The sequence below is a fragment of the Bos mutus genome, chromosome 3 (assembly GCF_027580195.1).
Source record: "Bos mutus isolate GX-2022 chromosome 3, NWIPB_WYAK_1.1, whole genome shotgun sequence".
Classification (NCBI taxonomy): Eukaryota; Metazoa; Chordata; class Mammalia; order Artiodactyla; family Bovidae; genus Bos; species Bos mutus.
This window is the reverse complement of record NC_091619.1, coordinates 55,544,834-55,566,336: the sequence shown is the minus strand read 5'-3', so window position 1 is coordinate 55,566,336 and position 21,503 is coordinate 55,544,834. Positions and strand designations below refer to the sequence as shown.

The 21,503-nt window shown below is 35.4% G+C and overlaps 1 protein-coding gene across 1 annotated transcript in view; it reads right to left on the bottom strand.

Annotated features, from left to right (window-relative positions):
* The window catches only part of ODF2L (outer dense fiber of sperm tails 2 like), a 40,358-nt gene extending 19,359 nt beyond the window's left edge, over positions 1-20,999 (bottom strand). The window contains 10 exon segments of the mRNA XM_070362069.1: positions 145-254; positions 3,180-3,365; positions 7,114-7,230; positions 7,766-7,837; positions 7,965-8,024; positions 9,415-9,469; positions 9,471-9,538; positions 10,669-10,801; positions 12,637-12,805; positions 20,845-20,999. Of these exon segments, the coding sequence (XP_070218170.1) occupies positions 145-254; positions 3,180-3,365; positions 7,114-7,230; positions 7,766-7,837; positions 7,965-8,024; positions 9,415-9,469; positions 9,471-9,538; positions 10,669-10,801; positions 12,637-12,749 (914 nt within the window). The 5' untranslated portion in view covers positions 12,750-12,805; positions 20,845-20,999.
* Positions 21,000-21,503: the final 504 nt, after the last annotated feature.

Sequence of the window (21,503 nt, the reverse complement as noted above, 5' to 3'; positions counted from 1 at the left end):
TTATAAATTATAAATAGCAAACATAGCAAATCAGACAATAGCTTTACCATACGTAATTCATAGGAACCATATATAAACTACTCAAAGAGGAAAGAACTGAAAACATTTCTTATAAAATAGTAAAAAGACTCTTTTTTTTCTTACTTTTTCATTGTTTCGATCTGAACTTCCAACTCAGTTTTCTCTATTACTATTTTCTCATAATGACTTTTCCAGGCATTGGAAGCTGAAACTGTTTCAGACAACTTGGCTTCCTAAAAAATACATAAAGTACTCATCTTGTAATTTAATAACACTAGTTTTGTTCTAAAAACAAATACATTATTAACAAGGAAACACTCATCCTATAAGTTATGGAACTTTTGTTACAGAAAATTTCAGTGTACAAATCTGAATGCAGGAAAACTTTAAAGTAAATTTTAATAATGACTTTATAACACTATTACTTTATATGCATATAATAACAGTTCTAACAACATTTTAAGGATGTTAACACACCTATTTTAAAAAAATGTTTCATAATTACTGAAGATAATTCCCTTTATATTTACTGAATTCTTGTCTTTCTCTGACTTCTTTCACTTAGAACATCCTTCAAGTCCAGCCCTGTTGTTGCAAATGGCAAAAGTTCATTTTTATGGCTGAGGAATATTCCTGTGTGTGTATACACTACATCTTCTCTATACAGTCATCTGTTAATGGATACTTAGTTGTTTTCACTGGAGAAGGCAATGGCACCCCACTCCAGTATTCCTGCCTGGAAAATCCCATTGATGGAGGAGCCTGGTAGGCTGCAGTCCATGGGGTCACTAAGAGTCGGACACGACTGAGAGATTTCACTTTAAGTTTTCACTTTCACGCACTGGAGAAGGAAATGGCAACCCACTCCAGTGTTCTTGCCTGGAGAATCCCAGGGACGTGGGAGCCTGGTGGGCTGCCGTCTATGGGGTCGCACAGAGTCGGACACGACTGAAGCGACTTAGCAGCAGCAGCAGTTGTTTTCATATCTTGGTTATCATAAATAATGTTGTTATGAACTTTAGGCTACATATCTTTTTAAATTAGCTTTTTGGGTTTTTGGGCCTTTTTGGATAAATATACAGGAATGAAACTTCTGGGTCATATGATAGTTCTATGTCAAGCTATTCTGTATAGATCACTCTACTGACTCTCAACAAATAACTGTCAAATGAATCTACTCTTTACAAATTCACCTAAAGAGCTGTAGCCATTGTACCCCTCTCTAAAGAAAGACAAATTCACTAGAATGACAAGGGTGCCAATAATTACTAATCAAAAGACTTAGAAGTAGTGATATGAGCAGTTTACATTTATTGGGTGCTTCCTTCTTTCCTACCACTGAACAAGTGTTTATTCAATATTTACTATATGCGAGACTTTTTTTTTTACATTTTTACAGTAATCTTTTTAATGTATTTAAAAAAGACTAGTATTCTGTTTTTATATTACATGTAAATGAATGTTAATATGCACTATGAAGGATATGTTTGGCAATTATATTAGAATATAAATTAAGATATTTAGAAATTTTGCCTATAAAATAAGTGCTAAGAAAAAAATTTAAGACATTGATGTGATTAACTGTTGTGGGGCTATTTCAAAAGGAGCAGTCAAGGAAGGCCCGTGTGAAGAGATATCAAGTAAAAAGATACCAGAGTGATTTTTAAAAGAATCAGCTATTATAGAACCTGAGAAGAACATTACAGCCAGAGGCAACAGCATAGAACAGTGAAACAAACACAATACCCACATTAGAGGAATAGAAAGGAGGTTAATGTGGCAAAAATGCAGTCTGACAGACACTGTGCTTTGACATATATTTTCTCATTTATTCCTATAGGAGACAGGCAGTATTATTATCCCCTATTTGATAGATAAAGAGCCTAAAGCTTAGAGAGGTTAAGTACCTTACCCAAAGTCACCAGGTTAACAAGTGGCAAAGTCTTCCTATACTATGATCTGGGGCAAGAGTGACATCGTGCTAGTTAAAAGAAAATCCCAAGAATGTTAATGACTCAATTAGTTTTTAACACACAGGAATATTTTCAGCTAGGCCTTCAGCCTTACAGATTTTGCACTTAGTCCTCAAGTCTTTTATCTAATTAAATTCTTCTGAATGTAGGTTAAATATTAAGAGTTTTAAAATGTTCACAGTTGAGCTTATAAAACATTAGGTTGTTTTGTTTATATGACCATTTATGCAAGTCTGTTTTCATTTCATTCGTATCTAAGTTCTTAAGATTTGGGATACCAATGATACTTAAAAAGAGTAAATATTTTATTACTTGGTAACTGAATAAACACAATTCATCAAAAACAAAGCACTAAGTCAATTTTCAACTTTGTTAATAAACCCAAAGATAACTTTCACATGGTGGGTTTACATCAGCACATGTATTTAAATATATTATAGAGTTTAAGTGAAGTGAATTACTGAATAAAGTCATATGGTCTAATAATACTAATCAGCATTTCCCAAACTGGTATTCCTTAGATTCCCATGGACAGAGGAGCCTGGTAGGCTCAAGTCCATGGGGTCACTAAGAGTCAGGCACAACTGAGTGACTTCACTTTCACTTTTCACTTTCATGCATTGGACAAGGAAATGGCAACCCACTCCAGTATTCTTGCCTGGAGAATCCCGGGAACAGAGGAGCCTAGTGGACTGCCGTCTGTGGGGTCGCACAGAGTCGGACACGACTGAAGCGACTTAGCAGCAGCAGCAGCATTCCTCAGAATCAGTTCCAAGAGTTACTTCGTGAATAAAAGAATTCTGCAGCTAACTAAGTGGTGGAAAACTCTGAATTCAATACCCTCCTTGACGTTGAAGGCCTTCTCAGAGCCTTTGTTAACGTACTTTAATTTAACGTTAATATGCAATGTAAATTTCCAAGGGTGAACATGTATGAAGTGGTACAAGCCAATGTAATCACAGGTGCTTTGGAACTTACACATCCTTTAAACAAAGTCCCAAGGAAACGCTGATGTAAATCAAAATGCAAATCTGTCACTTTATGTAATCTTTCAAAATAAAGACGAAAGCAAAATTAGTATGAGTAAAGTTTTTCTAACAAGATAATTATACTAAGTGTTATGAAGTTAAGTACATAAACTAAGTACATAAAACAATTCTTTAAGGAAGAATGTATATAACTCACCTGCTCTCTAATTTGGGAAGTAAGGTTTTCCATGTCTCCAGTAAAATGTTCAATCCTTTGTTTGTAAATTTTAGATGCCTTTTTTAGAGCAATAGTTTTTTGCCTACTTGATTCTTTCATTGCTACAGCCTCATACTTATTCTTTTTCAACTGCAAATTCCATTCTGATATTTGGGTTTCTAAGCTCTAAAAAATATCAGTGGTAGTTATTTTAGAATGTCAATGTTGACATAAACATTGTTAAAATATGTAAGTAATCTCCCACACAGAATTTATGAAAAAGACTAATAAGTTTAGTAAAAAGCAAAACAGTGAAGAAAGGTGATTTCACCAATGTTTATTTGTAACCAGTTATACAGTGCAAATTTAAAATGTATAAACCTATATAAAGCTAATACTACTCTTACTAAGAAGCTAATACTGGTGATTATGGCAGAAACACTAATTCCCTGAAAACCTTTTTGATTAACTAGAATTTTTTAATTTCACATCTAGAATATTATATATAGCACTCACTAGTTACTGCAAATCAAAAAAAAAAAAAACAATGTAATTAAGCCAGAGACAATTCAAACAGTAGGTACATAAAGCTCAAAGGAATCAGTAGCTCCCCAAATATATTAGGACTCTAGTTCAAATTATAAATGCTTAAAGGATATATAATCAAAATCTATAGATTATGAAGAGTATAAACAAAAACTTATTTGCTATATTTTAATTTACTAGAATTAAGGGGGAAGTCTTGACATTTCAAAGAGTTACATCAAGACAATAAAAGTACTACTTTGCCCAGTAAGTAGTAAGTTTAGTGAAGCTATTATTCTAAGACCACACAGGGTTCCAGAAAGGACTACCAGATCAGTAGGAGTCATTAAGGGTAAAAAGATGTTTGGTTATCTTTTTACCCAAAGGTAAGGCATGTTTTTATCCACTGAGTCTGATAATGTTAATTGACATAACTTTCCTTACATATCTCTTGGGGATATAACTAAACACAGAATATTAGGTTGGGTCGATGATGAATATGATTTAGTGTGATAACTCAAGTTTTAATTTCAAATTATCTTAAAACTTTGTATTTTATTTTATTTTTTTTTGCTCACATGGATTTTATTGTTTAGTGGATCAATGAATTCCTAGTCCACCTAGAAGGCCATAAGCCTAATACAATGAACCACAGATACAGCAAGAAGAAACACACTGTTGTGAATAAATCAAAAATTGTGAGACTTCCCTATTTCGTAATTTATACCCCATATGGCCCTTAAATCACACACTTTAGAAACAGGAAGAAATCTGGAATCAGTTCCAAATAACCAAACATTAAGAAAATACATTGCTCACTTTGTTACTTTGTATTTTAAAGCATCTGAGTACTAAGAACTTAAAGACTTAAGGTTTTAACGTTTCTACGTTTCTTAAAAGTTGTGTGTTTCAGAAAAGAATGCAAAATTATTAAAGACTTTAAGTTTTAGTCTTCCATTTCCTGGACAATCATTTTAATAAAAAAAAAAACAAAGGAGTTACAGTAAAAGATGGAGCTTTTCTACCTATGATCAACAAAAAACTACACTTAATTTTCAGTAAAACTGAGTTTAAGAGATACATCTTAAACAAGATCTAAAGGCTTGATCTCTTTGGAAAGTAACTTCACAAACTAAGAGAAGAAGCAAAACATTCTTAAATTGTCTTTTAAAATCTCTATAAACTAAAAAACCCCATTTTAACAAGTAAACAAGGAAAACAAACTGCAATATAGTTAAGTCAGCTTTAGAGAAAGGAAGAACCCTTCCCAACCCAAGAAAAACAGCTGTACTTTCTCTAAGAAACCACAGGGTGTCATCACCACATCATGAATGACAGGCACACTTACCACTAAGGGTAAAACAGAGTTTCTTTGAACATGGATCCACAAGACTTTTTTACTAGATTATCAAATCCCATGCTCAACCACTATTAGGAAGTGTGCTGAAACTATGAAATTATTTTTATAGTTTCAAAATAACCCCGTCACAGTCATTTGCCAAATGAATGGATATATATTTTAAACCAACTATTTGCCTTTTCCTCTTTCCAAAGAATTATACTTGCAGTATATTATAAAGATAATTATCCTGTCTCCTCTAAAATGTGAAAATCTTCTAACTCTAATTGACATATTTTAAAGATCTAGAAAGAAAAATGAGTTCAAAGTATCTTTAAGGTAGTTCTCAAGGAATTATAATGTAACTAAAAAATTTAAAAGACCCAATATAATTGTTGAGTCATCAACAATACTAAAAAAAAATGAGATTTATGTTGGCAAACGGAGTTAGTTCACTGTGCATGCATTCATTAAAAAAAAACAACAAAACTTGTCAACCCTAAATAAATTTCAAAACTGTGTTAGAAGGAATGTAAAAAAAATCCATGAGCTAATTCAACTTCTTCTAATTATTTCTAAATAATAGAATTTTGTAAGAGAATGTGAACTCAAAGTATTAGACAGGTGAATGTGATGGCAAAATCTTAGGATTTTATAGCTTATATTTGCTCTTCTAAATATCATATATTTAATATGAATATAAAATTCATATATAAATTCACATATATATATGAATTCATATATATATAAATATATAAATTCATGTATTTAATATGAATATAAAAAGGAACTGTCAAATTTAACTCAAAAAATGTTTATATATATAAAATCCATATATATATAAATATATAAATTCATATATTTAATATGAATATAAAAAGGAACTGTCAAATTTAACTCAAAAAAATGTTTACTATTTCATTTTTAAACTAAAGAAAATATTTTCAAGAACTTCCCCGACTGCTATTTAAGGACATAATTTAAAAAAAAAAAAAAAAAAAAAAATTGTAGTAGATAATCTGAGATATTAAATTACATGTATTCTCTTATATTTACCATGACAGAGCAGTACAATTCCAACTCTAGTTCATCTCCAGTGCCCTAAGACACAGACGCAAAGAACACAGGGAATCTCTGGGGGAAAGTGCTAAAAAGCACCTAAAGGCAGACAAAAGACAAAGTTTATGTCTCACATAAGTCTGCTTAATGTCTCTTTCATGGGCAAAAGCTTTTTGCCACTGAAGGAAAAAAGGAAAAACAACCCTGATATGCAGTTGTGAAAAACAAGTGCCTGGGCTACAGGCATCTGCCATGATCAGGAAGATAAAAGCAAACAGAAATCCAGCACAGAAGTCCTCACACTCAATGGGGTTTGTCTTTCTACACTTCTCTTTCAAAAGTGGCCACATTGCTTCTTTTCCTTTAGCAAAAATGACAGTAGATGCAGTTAGCTTGTGTCATACCACAGCAACCTCAAACTCTCACCTCAAAGTGACTGTGAGGCTTCCACAAGAATATTTAAACTATGCAGTTTAAACCAGAGAATTCCTCTTAATTACCCTACTAAAAAAGCTGTATAACAGGTTATTTGATTATCTAAACACCAATGCTAGGTTACCTGATCTTAATGTTATTATTATTAGCAACAAAATCAATATAATAAACATTATTGTCTCATTAAATAAGTGCAAGAGTATTTAAGTATATTATAGGCACATAAAAGGGATGACTGTATACCAAATATTAATAGCTTCACTATTTTTAAGTTATTTTAATTTTCTCTTATATTTAATAGCTTTTCCAAATAAATATAATTTAAGAATAGAGATTTTTTTAAGTAATTCAATCTTATACAAATCCTTCCTAGATCGGTACTACAGAGAGAGAGCATTTTCATATTAGGATCTGGAGCCAAATCTTTAGAAAGACCAGAAATGTTAAGATTTGCCTCAAATATGGATTTCCCATGGCAACACTTAAATTGAATTCTTTCAAAACCAGAATTAAGACTATATTGTCATTCATTACTGTTAGCACTTAAAACTATAAAAATGGATGAGTATTTATAACCTTTATGTGTTCTTTTAATTTCTCATTCTCTGCTTCCTTTTTATGAATTTGGGACTGCAGTCGTTCATGTACTACTTTCACTGATTGTGAGAAACGGCTTGCTTTCAAAGCATTTGCCTATAAGAGAAAACAAAACAAAAATGTGTTATTTGATGTATTTCTCTACATTATTAAACTTTACAGTACTTGCATATGATCTAAAAATTTACTAAAGAGCAAAGTACAACACTCCCATTACGAATGGATTTTATATAAAATCAAGGGGATGTTTTCTACTCCTCTTTTTAATAATTCCTAATTATCTCCTGTTACAAGTTCCTATCTATCATCCTAAGTAAAATCATGGATATGTCTAAAATGATCCTACAAACACAGAAATACCTTAATTTATACTAAAACTGAAATATATATTTATACATAGGTCCCTGACTTATGCCAAGTACCCTGAATGAAGCATCATAAAAATCTAAAAAGAAAAAACTTTAAAAAATTAAGATGTTATATTTGATACATAAAACTGGGGAAAATGTCCAAATAACCTAAAAAACTTTGTGTCTATTTATAAGGATAAATAGGAGGCCAGCATGGAAAGAAGGGAAAGAAGGAGTCAATATTAAGAAAATATGATGAATTAAGCTCAAAATTTGCTTACCTTTTCATTCTGAAACAAAGAAGAAAGTTCTTGGATATAGGTCTCCTTTTCAAGTACCTTGTTCTTAAGATTCTTCAATAAATATAATGTTAAAGTTAGAAATATCACAACTTGGGTAATGTTGGCTAATTTTATAAAACTGACCAGCATATAAACAAAAAAATTCAGAAAACTAGACTCCCAAGTATAAAAGACTTACAATGTTTTCACTTTCATTATCAGTTAGTTTCTCTAACAAGTTGGATAAACTTTCCCCTCTCTGTGGAAAAAAGAAGTTATAAATCAGTGTTCACAAGCTATATTTCTCTACACAATAGCAGAAAGTGGATTAAGCATCAAAATTAAGAAATTAATGTGGTGCAGCATATAGTGGTGATTACAGCTGCCTTCCAAAGAAATTAATATGGACAACTACCATGCACAGTTCAGCTTTAAAGTTAAAAACCAGAAAGATTTTTGCTTAAGTGTTCCAAATCAATTTTTGTCCACAATTTATAAAATTAATTTCTAAATAATGCCTCATAAAGTACAAGCCAATGACATAAAAATCACAAGAACCTTGTATACAAAGGAGGCTCACAATGCTGTTTATAAACAGGTAAAAATTATAAGCAGCCTAAAGTCTACCAAAAAGAAATGTTTTAAAGAATTATAGCAAATCAATAAAAGAATTCCATGTAGATATTTTAAATGAGGATGCAGAAAATGTTTATTCACTTTGAGGGTCACACATACCATATGATTCTATTTATATAAAATATCAGGGCTTCCCTGATAGCTTAGTTGGTAAAGAATCTGCCTGCAATGCAGGAGACCCTGCTTCAATTCCTGGGTCAGGAAGATCCACTGGAGAAGGGATAGGCTACCCACTCCAGTATTCTTGGGCTTCCCTTGTGGCTCAGCTGGTAAAGAATCTGCCTGCAATGTGGGAGACCTGGGTTTGATCCCTGGATTGGGAAGACCCCTGGAGAAGGGAAAAGCTACCCACTCCAGTATTCTGGCCTGGAGAATTCTATGGACTATATAATCCATGGGGTTGCAAAGAGTGGGACACAACTGAGCGACTTTTACTCACTTGATAAAAAGTATGTGAAATTAGCAAATCCACAGACACAGAAAAAGCAGATAATGGACAAAGAAGGGGTAGATGGGGATGAGAAGCAAAATTCTAAAGGGCTAAGGTTTTCTATTTGTAGTTATGAAAATGGTCCAAAGCTGATGGTGATGACTACACAATTCTGTGAATATACCAAAAATCACTGAATTGCACACTTTGTACCAGTGAAATGTATAGTATGTGAATTAGATCTCAATAAAACCGTTAAGAAAAGAATATATGAATGCATAAATAAAATGAATACAAGAGCTTAAATCCCAAGAGTTTTTTATAGTAACTGAAATCAAGTGAAACAAATAATGAAAGTTCTTGAGATTGAAAATAAAAATGTGTTTTCTATAAAATATGCTGCTTTCATGTAAAACTACTCATGAAACACTGAAAGTGGGGGTTAATGATTGCCATTTCAAACAAAAATTCAAGAATCATTTCCATTTCAAATATACCAATATTTTAATTTCTACAGTTCAAGAACCAATATACCCTTCAAGTGAGAAATACCACTATTGAAATAGTGCTTAGCATTTCCTACTTGTTGGTATTCTGTCTTTCTAAGAAGATGTTCTAAAGTTTGTTTTACACTTTTAAGTGTCTAATTCTATTGTTAATATTTCTGTCTGTTTAGAAATCTTCAAATTGGATGCAGAAAGATTAGCCTGACAAAATATAAGAGCCACAAACACATTTTAAGACATTGCATTAAGAGACTCTAAAACGTAATGCTACTATTAGCAAAGAATATTTTTTCCCAGTAAAGAAAATCATTCTTTTGCATATGTTGTTGTTGTTGTTTAGTCACTAAGTCATATCCAACTCTTTGTGACCCCATGGACTGTAGCCCGCCAAGCTCCTTTGTCCATGGGATTTCCCAGGCAAGAATACTGGAGTGGGTTGCCATTTCCTACTCCAGGGGATCTTCCTTACCCAGGGATCGAACACAGGTCTCCTGTATTGGCAGGTAGGTTCTTTACCACTGAGCCTCCAGGGAGGCCCTCTTTTGCACATAGAAATAGTAAAATTTGCCAAGTTTATAGCTGCTGCTGCTAAGTCACTTCAGTCTTGTCTGACTCTGTGCGACCCCACAGACGGCAGTCCACCAGGCTCCCACGTCCCTGGGATTCTCCAGGCAAGAACAATGGAGTGGGTTGCCATTTCCTTTTCCAATGCATGAAAGTGAAAAGTGAAAGTGAAGTTGCTCAGTCGTGTCTGACCCTCAGTGACCCCATGGACTGCAGCCTTCTAGGCTCCTCCATCCATGGGATTTTCCAGGCAAGAGTACTGGAGTAGTGAATAGTATTTGTTACATGGTATACTAAAGTAAAATGAAATCAAAATAAGGGCTTAAACCCTAAAGTATTTTAGGAATTTATTATAATACAACTAATATTATACAATTTGCCCTTAACTCAAACTTTAATACACTGTAATTTTAGAATAGAGGTTTTTAATCCACATGGTAGTACAGAAAATATATTTCATCTCTCAGAATATTTTAAATTCACTCTTGTTCTAGTTCTTGGCTCTAGTTCAACTCCACGTAAGTCAAGCACCGAGGTACACAATTTCTAGCCTGGCCTCTCATCAAGTGCATTCCTGAGATTATCTTTGACAGAAAGAATTGCAATTAATGACATAGGAAAAAAGAACACTGATAAACTTGCATTTTTTTATATCAAATACCAGTGTATGAGCATAATTACTGTAAGAATATGAGACCTCAGTTAATGCATTCTGAGTATTATCCTAGCTCCTCATTTTATTAGATGTTCACTAGTCAAGTACTCACATTTTCAAAACTAATCTCTTCAATGGTGTCCTTAAACAATGGCAGAAGTAATTCTGCAGAACAAGTTGCTAACTCGGCTTCCTTAAACAATGCTTCCAATTCGGTCTTCTCATTTTGGATGTCCTGCTTTAGGCTATGCACAAAGAAAATTTAAGTTAAAACTGTTACATAAATTTGTTTTACTTTTTTGTGCAAACTAAGCATAGCCTGATTAAGTATTACAGTTCCATAAATTGCTCTGCAAAATTTAACACTAAATTGTCACTGAAAATGTATACATTTTTTCTATACTTCCATATTTTTTCTACACTTAACTATAAATGGTAAGACAGTTTCTAAAATGTTAAGATATATAAAATATGAAGACTACCAACAGCAATATATCACTCTACTATTTGGTAATTATTCAACATCTCTTCTCCAGTTTGTAAAATGATTTATGTGAATGTGTGTCTTTTTTTTCTTCCCTCCCTTCTCCCTAGTCCAAAAACAAAAGATCTGACTTTCTAGCCCTTATTCCCAATCCTTTCTTGAAATCTATTGTTTTTCACAAAAAAATTCCTCCAGAAGAATGTGTAAGCTAAACAAATGAAACACAAAAAACACTGCTCCAGACACCTAAAAATTCTTCACATCTGGTTTTATAAAACATTATCATTTAAAATGAAACTGATTATATTTGCTTTCACTATAAAATACATTTCTGGGGGGAGACAAGAAGTTCATACTTTTACATCCCAAAATAGGGATGCTTCTTAATAATCTTTGTCAGTCTGGAAGCCGTCTTGAGCTGTCTCTCCTGTACATGTCCAAAACTTATAGAATGAGCATCAAATAGTATGAGGAATATCCCAGAGATGGGATACAGCAATTTTTAAACCTCTAGCAAAGAAGCATCACATAGAGGGCTTGAAGGAGTTGTTGAAGTAAGAATGTTAAGCAACATTCTGGAAGCAAGATTCCAAGGTAGGCCTTCTGTATACTGTAAGTAAGAGCCCATCACCAATAATTTTCATTTCAGATATAGATGCACCTAAGAAATACCCTTTCACTAATACTCCTAATAGCAGAGAGAACTCTGAGTTAAAAAGTGACTCAAAGAAGTTGGATTTTGAGTATAAAGAAGCTTTGAGAATACTTTCACTAATTTATTTCATTTAATCTTTATATGAGCAGAATCATTTCGACAAAAATCTATGTATAAGTTTGAAGAGGCTTTTACAGTATTTATAAATAAAATTCCAAGCATTACAAGAAAGCACTGTGTCTTTCTTTAATTGACACCACTTTTCTTCTATGGAACATAATATAATGGCTCAACAATAATGAAAGGCATCTTAGAGGCTATGTCTCTACGAAATACATTGTATTCTTAAGCACCACTGGCTTCAAATGATGGGCCTAAGGAAGATGCTGGCTATAAAAGACAATTATCATTATTAAAAACCATGTACAGAAAATCAAAAATAATTATATATGACCAAACATTATTTTCATTTATAACTAAAAGCTGCACTATATCATCCATAGCAACAATCACAGTATTTTAAGATTGTCACTTTGGGGAGCAATGAGTCATACAAAAAACAAGCGCATCCCCATACCAAAGAAGCAAAGTATGACAGGTATCTTTTAGATAGCAATATACCAAATGACAGTGAATTAGTACTCATTAACTATATTTCCAATATTACATGGTATTTATATTTTCATTTATCTTAGGTAAAAAGGTATATACTTTATAAATTTTTATAGGTAATGTTTTCAATTTTAATTGCTGTCATTAAAATTTTAAAACAGCCACATTCTGCTACATGAGTACTTTGTAATCAAATTAAATATTAATTACTAGACTGTTAGATGATATTCTTGAAAGAATGCTACATTTGAAATAGTTTACAATATGGACAAAATATGAAACCCTGAAATCAAGAAAATTAAGTTATCCCCTGCTATTGTTGAGAATACCAGCTGAGATGACTTTCACTGGCATCCTGTGGTAAACCTTCTTTCTCTGATCTACTTTCAAAATGGGAAAAGAGTTCTTCTGAATGACTTCCATCATTTGCAGTCTCCTCCATAAATTAAATGGATTTATCGGTGGCTTCCACAGCAAGTTCTCCACATAAGCTGAAACCTAGGAAATATTTTCATTATTAAACATTTCAGTAGATTCTTTTTTTCTGTTATTACCCTATAAGATAAAAATCCTAAAGATGCCTAAAAGAAAAATATTTCACAGACAAAACTCAAATTGTAGCTGCTACTTGTTGTGATACTAATTTAAAGTTGTATCAAAATTGCATAGCACAATCATTCAACAATTGCCAACTGCCAGTTTCCAAAAAGTCACTATTTTCTACATGCTCACAAGAATGTATAGATTACTATTAGTCTATTTCTTGAAGTATTAAAATAATATCTTGATCCAAACAGACTAGAAAATGGACATAAAAGTCATGGATTAACTATCAATTTCAGTTTCATTCAGCTCAGTTCAGTTCAGTCGCTCAGTCGTGTCCGACTCTTTGTGAGCCCATGAGTCGCAGCACACCAGGCCTCCCTGTCCATCACCAACTCCCGGAGTTCACTCAAGCTCACGTCCATTGAATTGGTGATGCCATCCAGCCATCTCATCCTCTGCCGTTCCCTTTTCCTCCTGCCCCCAATCCCTCCCAGCATCAGAGTCTTTTCCAATAAGTCAATTCTTCACATGAGGTGGCCAAAGTAGTTTCAGCTTTAGCATCATTCCCTCCAAAGAACACCCAGGGCTGATCTCCTTCAGAATGGACTGGTTGGATCTCCTTGCAGTCCAAGGGACTCTCAGGAGTCTTCTCCAACACCACAGTTCAAAAGCATCAATTCTTCGGCACTCAGCTTTCTTCACAGTCCAACTCTCACATCCATTCATGACCACTGGAAAAACCATAGCCTTGACTAGATGGATCTTTGTTGGCAAAGTAATGTCTCTGCTTTTCAATATGCTATCTAGGTTGGTCATAACTTTTCTTCCAAGGAGTAAGTGTCTTAATTTCATGACTGCAGTCACCATCTGCAGTGACTTTGGAGCCCAAAAAAATAAAGTCTGACACTGTTTCCACTGTTCCCCATCTATTTCCCATGAAGGGATGGGACCAGATGCCATGATCTTCGTTTTCTGAATGTTGAGCTTTAAGCCAACTTTTTCACTCTCCTCTTTCACTTTCATCAAGAGGCTTTTTTTTTAATTCCTCTTCACTTTCTTCCATAAGGGTGGTGTCATCTGCATATCTGAGGTTATTGATATTTCTCCCAGCAATCTTGATTCCAGCTTGTGCTTCTTCCAGCCCAGCATTTCTCATAATGTACTCTGCACAGAAGTTAAATAAGCAGGGTGACAATATACAGCCTTGACGTACTCCTTTTCCTATTTGGAACCAGTCTATTGTTCCATGTCCAGTTCTAACTGTTGCTTCCTGACCTGCATATAGGTTTCTCAAGAGGCAGGTCAAGTGGTCCAGTATTCCCATCTCTTTCAGAATTTTCCACAATTTATTGTGATCCACACAGTCAAAGGCTTTGGCATAGTCAATAAAGCAGAAATAGATGTTTTTCTGGAACTCTCTTGCTTTTTCCATGATCCAGAGGATATTGGCAATTTAATCTCCGGTTCCTCTGCCTTTTCTAAAACCAGCTTGAACATCTAGAAGTTCATGGTTCATGTATTGCTGAAGCCTGGCTTCAAGAATTTTGAGCATTACTTTACTAGCGTGTGAGATGAGTGCAATTGTGCAGTAGTTTGAACATTCTTTGGCATTGCCTTTCTTTGGGATTGGAATGAAAACTGACCTTTTTCATTAGATCTATTCAATAAGAAATGAATGTTATTCATGCCTATAACAGTAAAAATTTAAGATACTTTTGAAAGTATTTGGCAACAGTAGCTGCAAAGATAAAGGTTTTTTTTTTTTTAAGTAGACTTTTCAACATTAAATTCACTTATTTCTATAAATAAATCCTATTTTTTTAAAAAGTTCAATCTAGGATATTCTTTGGTGATACTGAATGGACAGATGATACTACATCTAAGTCTTACTAAATAATCTAATTGTTTTCTCTCAAATTTGGAGATGTCATTTTAAAATGTGAATTTTAAATTTATGACATTTATGACTTTCTTCAAAGCTATTTCATTTTAATTAATGAATTAGTGCTTTGGCAATCATTAAGACTGTATTTTCTTAATTCTAATATATGGAAATGTGTCTCCCTAATTCTGTTTATACAAAATCAAACATCATACTTAAGGTCTTCTGCATTTTTGCAGAGATACTTTTCCTCGTAATTTATTTTTAATTTTCTGTATCATAAAATACATATGTTCAAGAATTTTCAGATCTCTAGATAGATGTGAAATTAAAGGTTGAAAAGTATTCACAATATTTAATTAGCAATTCAGAAATCATTTAAAATGTCTGTAAAAAATGCATCTCTTTTTTGTCTGAAGGTTCTATATATCAGAGAGATATTTAGGATATAGGCCAATGAAAGCATGCTCATATTTTTTAAACACTAGCAACTCATGTCAAATGGAAATGCAGAATAAGATACATATAGTCTAAGATGATCTACGTGACTGCTACAAATATGCAACATCTGTTATTAAGACATAACAATATTTTGAGCTATTGGCAGTCCAGAAAAAATTTTTAAATACTAATATACAGGCATTCCCTGGTGGCTCAGACAGTAAAGAGTCTGCCCACAATGTGGGAGACCAGAGTTCGATCCCTGGTTTGGGAAGATCCCCTGAAGAAGAAAATGGCAACCCACTCCAGTATTCTTGCCTGGAGAATCCCTGGATAGAGGAGCCTCGTGGGCCTCAGTCCACAGAGTCGCAAAGAGTCAGACACAACTTAGAGACTTCACTTTCACGAATATACAAAATCAAATGAAAAACCAAACCTAAAGATGAAAATGAATATGCTTGGATAAGTCACTGCAATCAAGGAAATCATCATCTACTCATTTGCTCAGTTTTGGTACTTATCTTTTGTCCATTAACTTGTTTAAATATCTGTCTCTCTGTACAACGGAATCTCAAGAAAAATTTCTTCTTTACTAGAATCTTCAGCACCTATAAGCCTTGTAAAAGTTAAGCAATAACTGAAGGATAGGGCTCAAGGCTTGGCATAATTTACAAATATGATGAATCAAGACTGACGCTTTTTATAACTATTCACCCCTTGATTCATCTTTTGCTGCTGCTGCTGCTATGTCACTTTAGTCGTATCCGACTCTGTGCGACCCCATAGACGGCAGCCCACCAGGCTTCCCATCCCTGGGATTCTCCAGGCAAGAACACTGGAGTGGGTTGCCATTTCCTTCTCCAATGCATGAAAGTGAAAAGTGAAAGTGAAGTCGCTCAGTCGTGTCCAACTCTAGTGACCCCATGGACTGCAGCCTACCAGGCTCCTCTGTCCGTGGGATTTTCCAGGCAAGAGTACTGGAGTGGGCTGCCATTGCCTTCTCCGGATTCATCTTTTTAGGGGATCACTAAAAGAACAATAGTTCATATATTTAAAACAAAAGTTTACAAATCAGTATAAGAGGATAAGGATCCTTAATTTATTGAAAACATTTTATGAGGTAAGATTCAGTTTGAGAACTCCCTTGTGTCCAGTGGCTAAGATTCCACACTCTCAATGCAGGGGGCTTGGGTTCAATCTCTGGTCAGGGAACCAGATCCCAAATGCCTCAATTAAAGATCCTGCATGCAGCAACGAAGACCCTACATGTGGCAACTAAGACCCAAGGCAGCCAAATAAGTAAAGAAAAAGAAATATTAAAAAAAATATTCAGCTTGGTATTAGTACTTTAAATGAGTTCTTGCTTAGCTTTGTGGGAAACGAATATAGGATTATTCACTTATAATATATAGGAATACAGGAACTTCTCAAAATATGGTTGAGAGGTTCCAAGGTACTCCACTATTTTTGTGTTGTTATAATACTATGAGCAGAAACATTTGTATGCTGAAAAATGTAATAATTTTCTTTAACATAAAAAGTCTTGCCTTTATAAAAAAAGCTATCTTCTTGGTGCATCAAACGTATTCTTGCATGGAAAAAAAGCAGATATTTCAGAAGGAAATGTTATCAATTGTGTAGAATAAATGCCAATTTACAAATGTATTAAACTTTTGTCCAATTTGCTCATGGTGAAACAAAGACACATATTCTGCACACACACTTTTAATGATCAAATCCCTAAAGAACACCAATTTTAAAACATTTTTAAAGAATTAAATTTCTTATATAGAAATGACTTTCAGTCTTCTATCCAAAAGGCATATATTTAAAGCCTTTTCCAGGAGTGGTCATGGGTTTCTGGCAACCCAGCTACATTCACTAAACTATGTTCCATTTTGGCCAACAACAAGCATTTGAGCAATGGCTGTTCAGGGACCATGATGCTGCCACGATCACAGAAAGGAAAGATCACAGTCCATGATGTTCCATAGCACCTATATTGTTCTATACAAACTAATCAGCTTCAAATATGCATTCAAAACTATCTCTTTGAAGAGAAAAGTATATGAATCTTGCATATTTCATTTTGTTTTGCCAAATACTAACCCTTGGAAAACTAGTTCCCATTAGGGTCGAACAAAAGCATGCAGTTTATACTGAAATATTCACTACGAAATATTCAGCAAAGAACACCAAGTAGATACAGAAATGCTACTCATTTCCCTCACTAAACACTAGTCAAAAGTTTACTAGAGATGTAATTGTATAGCTTTTTGGACTCCATAGCAAAAAAAAAAGATATTTGGGATTAGGCAGGGTAAAAATAGCCAGAGATGGAAAACAGATCTTATGAGTGAAAGCTATCAAAATTGAAAAAAAAAAAAAAACATTTTTTAAATATAGAGAGATTAACTTTGAAAATTAGCTAATGCTTCTGTCCAATGAATAAAGGAATTTGAAAATAAAAGGGTTGCAGATTGGATAATATCAAGAAAAAAGTTGACAGGATGAGTGTCTGATTTGTAAATAAAGAATACATACATATTTTCAAGGCCCAAGTCCTCCCTCCTTCTCAAAATATTCCTCTGACTGATTCAGTCCACCAAGAATCCTAAACATCTAATAATATTTTCAGAATTATACTGTTTAGAATTTAATTGCTCTATAAAGGATAAAATTTTTAAATGGCTACTAAATCTGTTAGGGCAATATACTCATCACTCTTTACCCTCAAAAATTACATAATACAGTGAGAGGCATAGGTTAGAATCCAATATATAAGTGATGGTGAGCAAATAATTTATTATTCAACCTGAAACACTTAAGGGATCAAGCGGGCCTCATAGAGAACTTAATTACCCAGAAGACTGGACCAAAGTCTTCAGAGTACCATTTCACCCTAACTAATCAGTATCCTTTTATCAGATAAAATAAAACATTTTCTTTCCCTTCAACACATGAACAGCATGAGGACATGCTGCCATTTATCAACAGAGCATTAACTTATAACCTTATAACATCACCTCACAAAAATCCTACACAGTTTCTATTAACATCCCAAAGCTACACATGAAGAAACCAAGTTTTAGAAAGGTTAAACAGCTTGCTCAAGTTTATAAGTAAGGAAGTGGTGGAACTCAGTTTTGAAGCAAAAGCCAGCAGATAATAAAATGTAAGAATTTACACAGCTGAAAGTAACATACAAACTTCTCTTTTATAAGTATTTTAACAATACTCTTATAAATTCAGTTTATATTTTAAAAATGAAAACTGTTCTGTACAAGGAAATAAAGGATGAGTAAGACTGAGCTCCTTGAAGGCACAGGCAAGTCTAAATCGAGAGAAGACTGTGAGCGTGCTAAGTCACTTCAGTTGTTTCCGACTCTGCGAACCTATGGACTGCAGCCTGCCAGGTCCCTCTGTCCATGGGATTCTCCAGGCAAGAATACTGGAGTGGGTTGCCAGGCTCTTCTCCAGGGGATCTTCCTGGCCCAGGGCTTGAACCCATGTGTCATGTCTCCTGCATTGACAGTCAGGTTCTTTACCACTAGCATCACCTAGGAAGCCCCAGAGAAGACCGAGAGCAGACAACTAAAATCCAGTGTGCTAAAGGTTATAAGGGACTCACTGGGTACCCTGAAAGCAACGAGCAGGATCCTGGGAGACTTCCCAGAGGTGAATCTGCAGTAGAGTCCAGCAGAACACATCTGAGGCTGGGAGGGAAAAGAAAAAGGCATTCCAGATAGAGAGTAAAGTACCAGCAAGAACAAGGAATCATGACAGAACATGATTTGAAAGGGCACTTGGCAAATGATGAGACTGACTGGACACATGAAAGCAGTAATTCTATGCAAAGTTCAAGAGCTTGAGTTTCTTTTCCAAAAGGTTCAGACAGACCATTAAATAATTTTAAGCAGGAGAATGCCAGATCAGAAGTGCATCTTTTAAAGATAAACCCAGTGGTGTTTTGGAAAACAGACTAGGCATATGGAGGAGAGTAGAAATACTCTCAAGAGAGATGAAATTGCAACAAAAATTTTTGAAAAAATCAAAAGTTGCTCCTGCTGGTGATTAAAACAAACAAACAAAACCCCACAGAAAACAATGAAGGAATTAGAATACAGGAAAAGCAAAAGATCAGTATGGAAATGATCAAATGTAACCCCTCATTTACTCATGACCATCTGAATGGATGCTCAATATTTAAGTTGCAGAAAATGACTGCTTATTCCGTTAAATACAAAAATTAACTTAGACCAGTTTGAAGAAAATCGTTTAAAAGTGTGTATTAGGACTTCCCTGGCTGTCCAGTGATTCAGACTTCACCTTCCAAGCAGGCAGTATGGGTTCAATTCCTCCTCAGGGAGCAAACATCCCACTTGTCTCATGGCGAAAAAAAAAAACAAAACATAAAACAAAAGCTACATTGTAACAAGTTCAATAAAACTTCAAAAACTGTCCATATCAAAAAAACCTTTAAAAAATAAATGTATTATTTTTTCCTTCTCAGAGTTATCCGTACAGAATCAACTCAACTTCAAAATAATTCTTTCAAAAATCATTCTTGCAGAATTATTACAAATCATCTTCAGTGTTGTAAAAAACTGAGTTCTACTAAGCCAGGGCCCAGGGGATCAATGACTTTCAACAGAACTGTGCCCAAGGGAATAGATGTTTTGTTAACCTCATTGCTATACCCAGCTTCTAGGGTCTCAATCATTTGCACAAACTAAGCAGTGATTAGCAGCGGTGTAAACAAAGCCATTTTCTCATACCTTTGGGAGTTTCCGATGCAAAAACTACCTTACTAATACACATCAATTTTGAAATAAGAAAAAGAGAAGCAAGAAAATGGATACCTGGCTGTTAAGGACCATAACAAACATGACCGTGACAATCTTATTGTAAGCAGGAGGGTATTAAACTCATTTTAAAAGTAGACAGGCTTTCTGCAGTCTATTCCTTAAACCATAACCAACCAAGTGGTACTTAAAACTACTCCAAGAACCTCATTCACTGAACCATCAAGGAAGCCCTCATTCATCCAAAAACACCTGAAACCTAACTGTGTGTGAGGTGATAGGGAAACTTTGTCTTTGCAATACTTTCTCCCCAACACCAGCCAAAGTCTGGCTATGGTTTTCTCACTAAACAAGCACCACTTACCGACCACCTACTCAAAACCTGACATTGGTTAACTTAAATCTTATTACAACCACTCGAAAGTGACTTATCCCTCATTTTACGAATAAGGCAACTGAAACCAGAGAAGTTAGTGACTTGTCCAAACCACACACTTTAAAGAATAGAGGCTGGAAATCTAGGACCCTGGAAAAGAAATGATTTCCCGAGGCCTGAAGTATTCTTTACTAAAGGAGGCCCGGAGCCTACTACAGTCTGGCTTATTATATAGCGGGGCACTTCAAAATCAGCCGAATACGTAAACGGGCAGTGTTTCCTAAAGAAGCGCTGCCGTTACCAGGGCCTTCTGGATTACGTCTCCGTCCTGGACAAGCCCACCTCACGACGATCTGCCAGGCTGTTCAGGGACCACACCCTTCCTCGCTGCCTTTCCCAAGCCCAGGCTGCGAGTGGGAGGTGTAGGCAGAAAGGGGCTGAGGTTAATTTTGGGTGGACGCGAGGGGCTTTCACTTCCGTAACTCACCAAGGCCACGGCCACGGCCCCAACCCGGGACCCTTAAAGCCACCCGCGGTAACCGACCCTCCGCCGCCCAAGCCCAAATTTTCCCCTCCAAAAGCAGGCCGTCGCTTCCACCACTGCGTCATCACGCCGCCGTGACGTAAGGCCGCCGCCGGGCCGCAGGGGCCCCGAAGGCTGACGTTGGGTGAACGTTGGTGCAAACCCTGGCGAGCATACCTGTGCTCTCCAGCCCTGGGTGGGCCAGCAGGGAGGGAGCAGGGTGCGGGGGGCAGTGCAGTGGATGAAAGCTAGGAAGGAAGGCAAGGACGCGACTCTGGAAGCAGGCGAATTCCTAGAACGGCCTGAGTGGAAGAATGCCCAACGGGGAGCAATCGGGACAAAACCGGGTTGGTAACCGGCAAATAGCTTCTCTGGCAACGGCCGCCCCGCCCCTTCGGTAGGGCCCGCAGCGGCGCAGCCAATTGGCCGAGTTCAGGAAAGCGAGCGCCGGCGTTTGCTACTGTGGTCAGGAGTGAGGGGGCGGGGCACGGGGGAGGCGTCCTATCTCTGATTGCTTCTCCCGGTAAACTCCCCCACCCCCAACCTTTTGTTTTAAGAGAAGGGTAGCGCTTGTGTATAGTTACCAAAAGTCTTAACTGTTGAGTTCACCCAGAAAGGGAAAT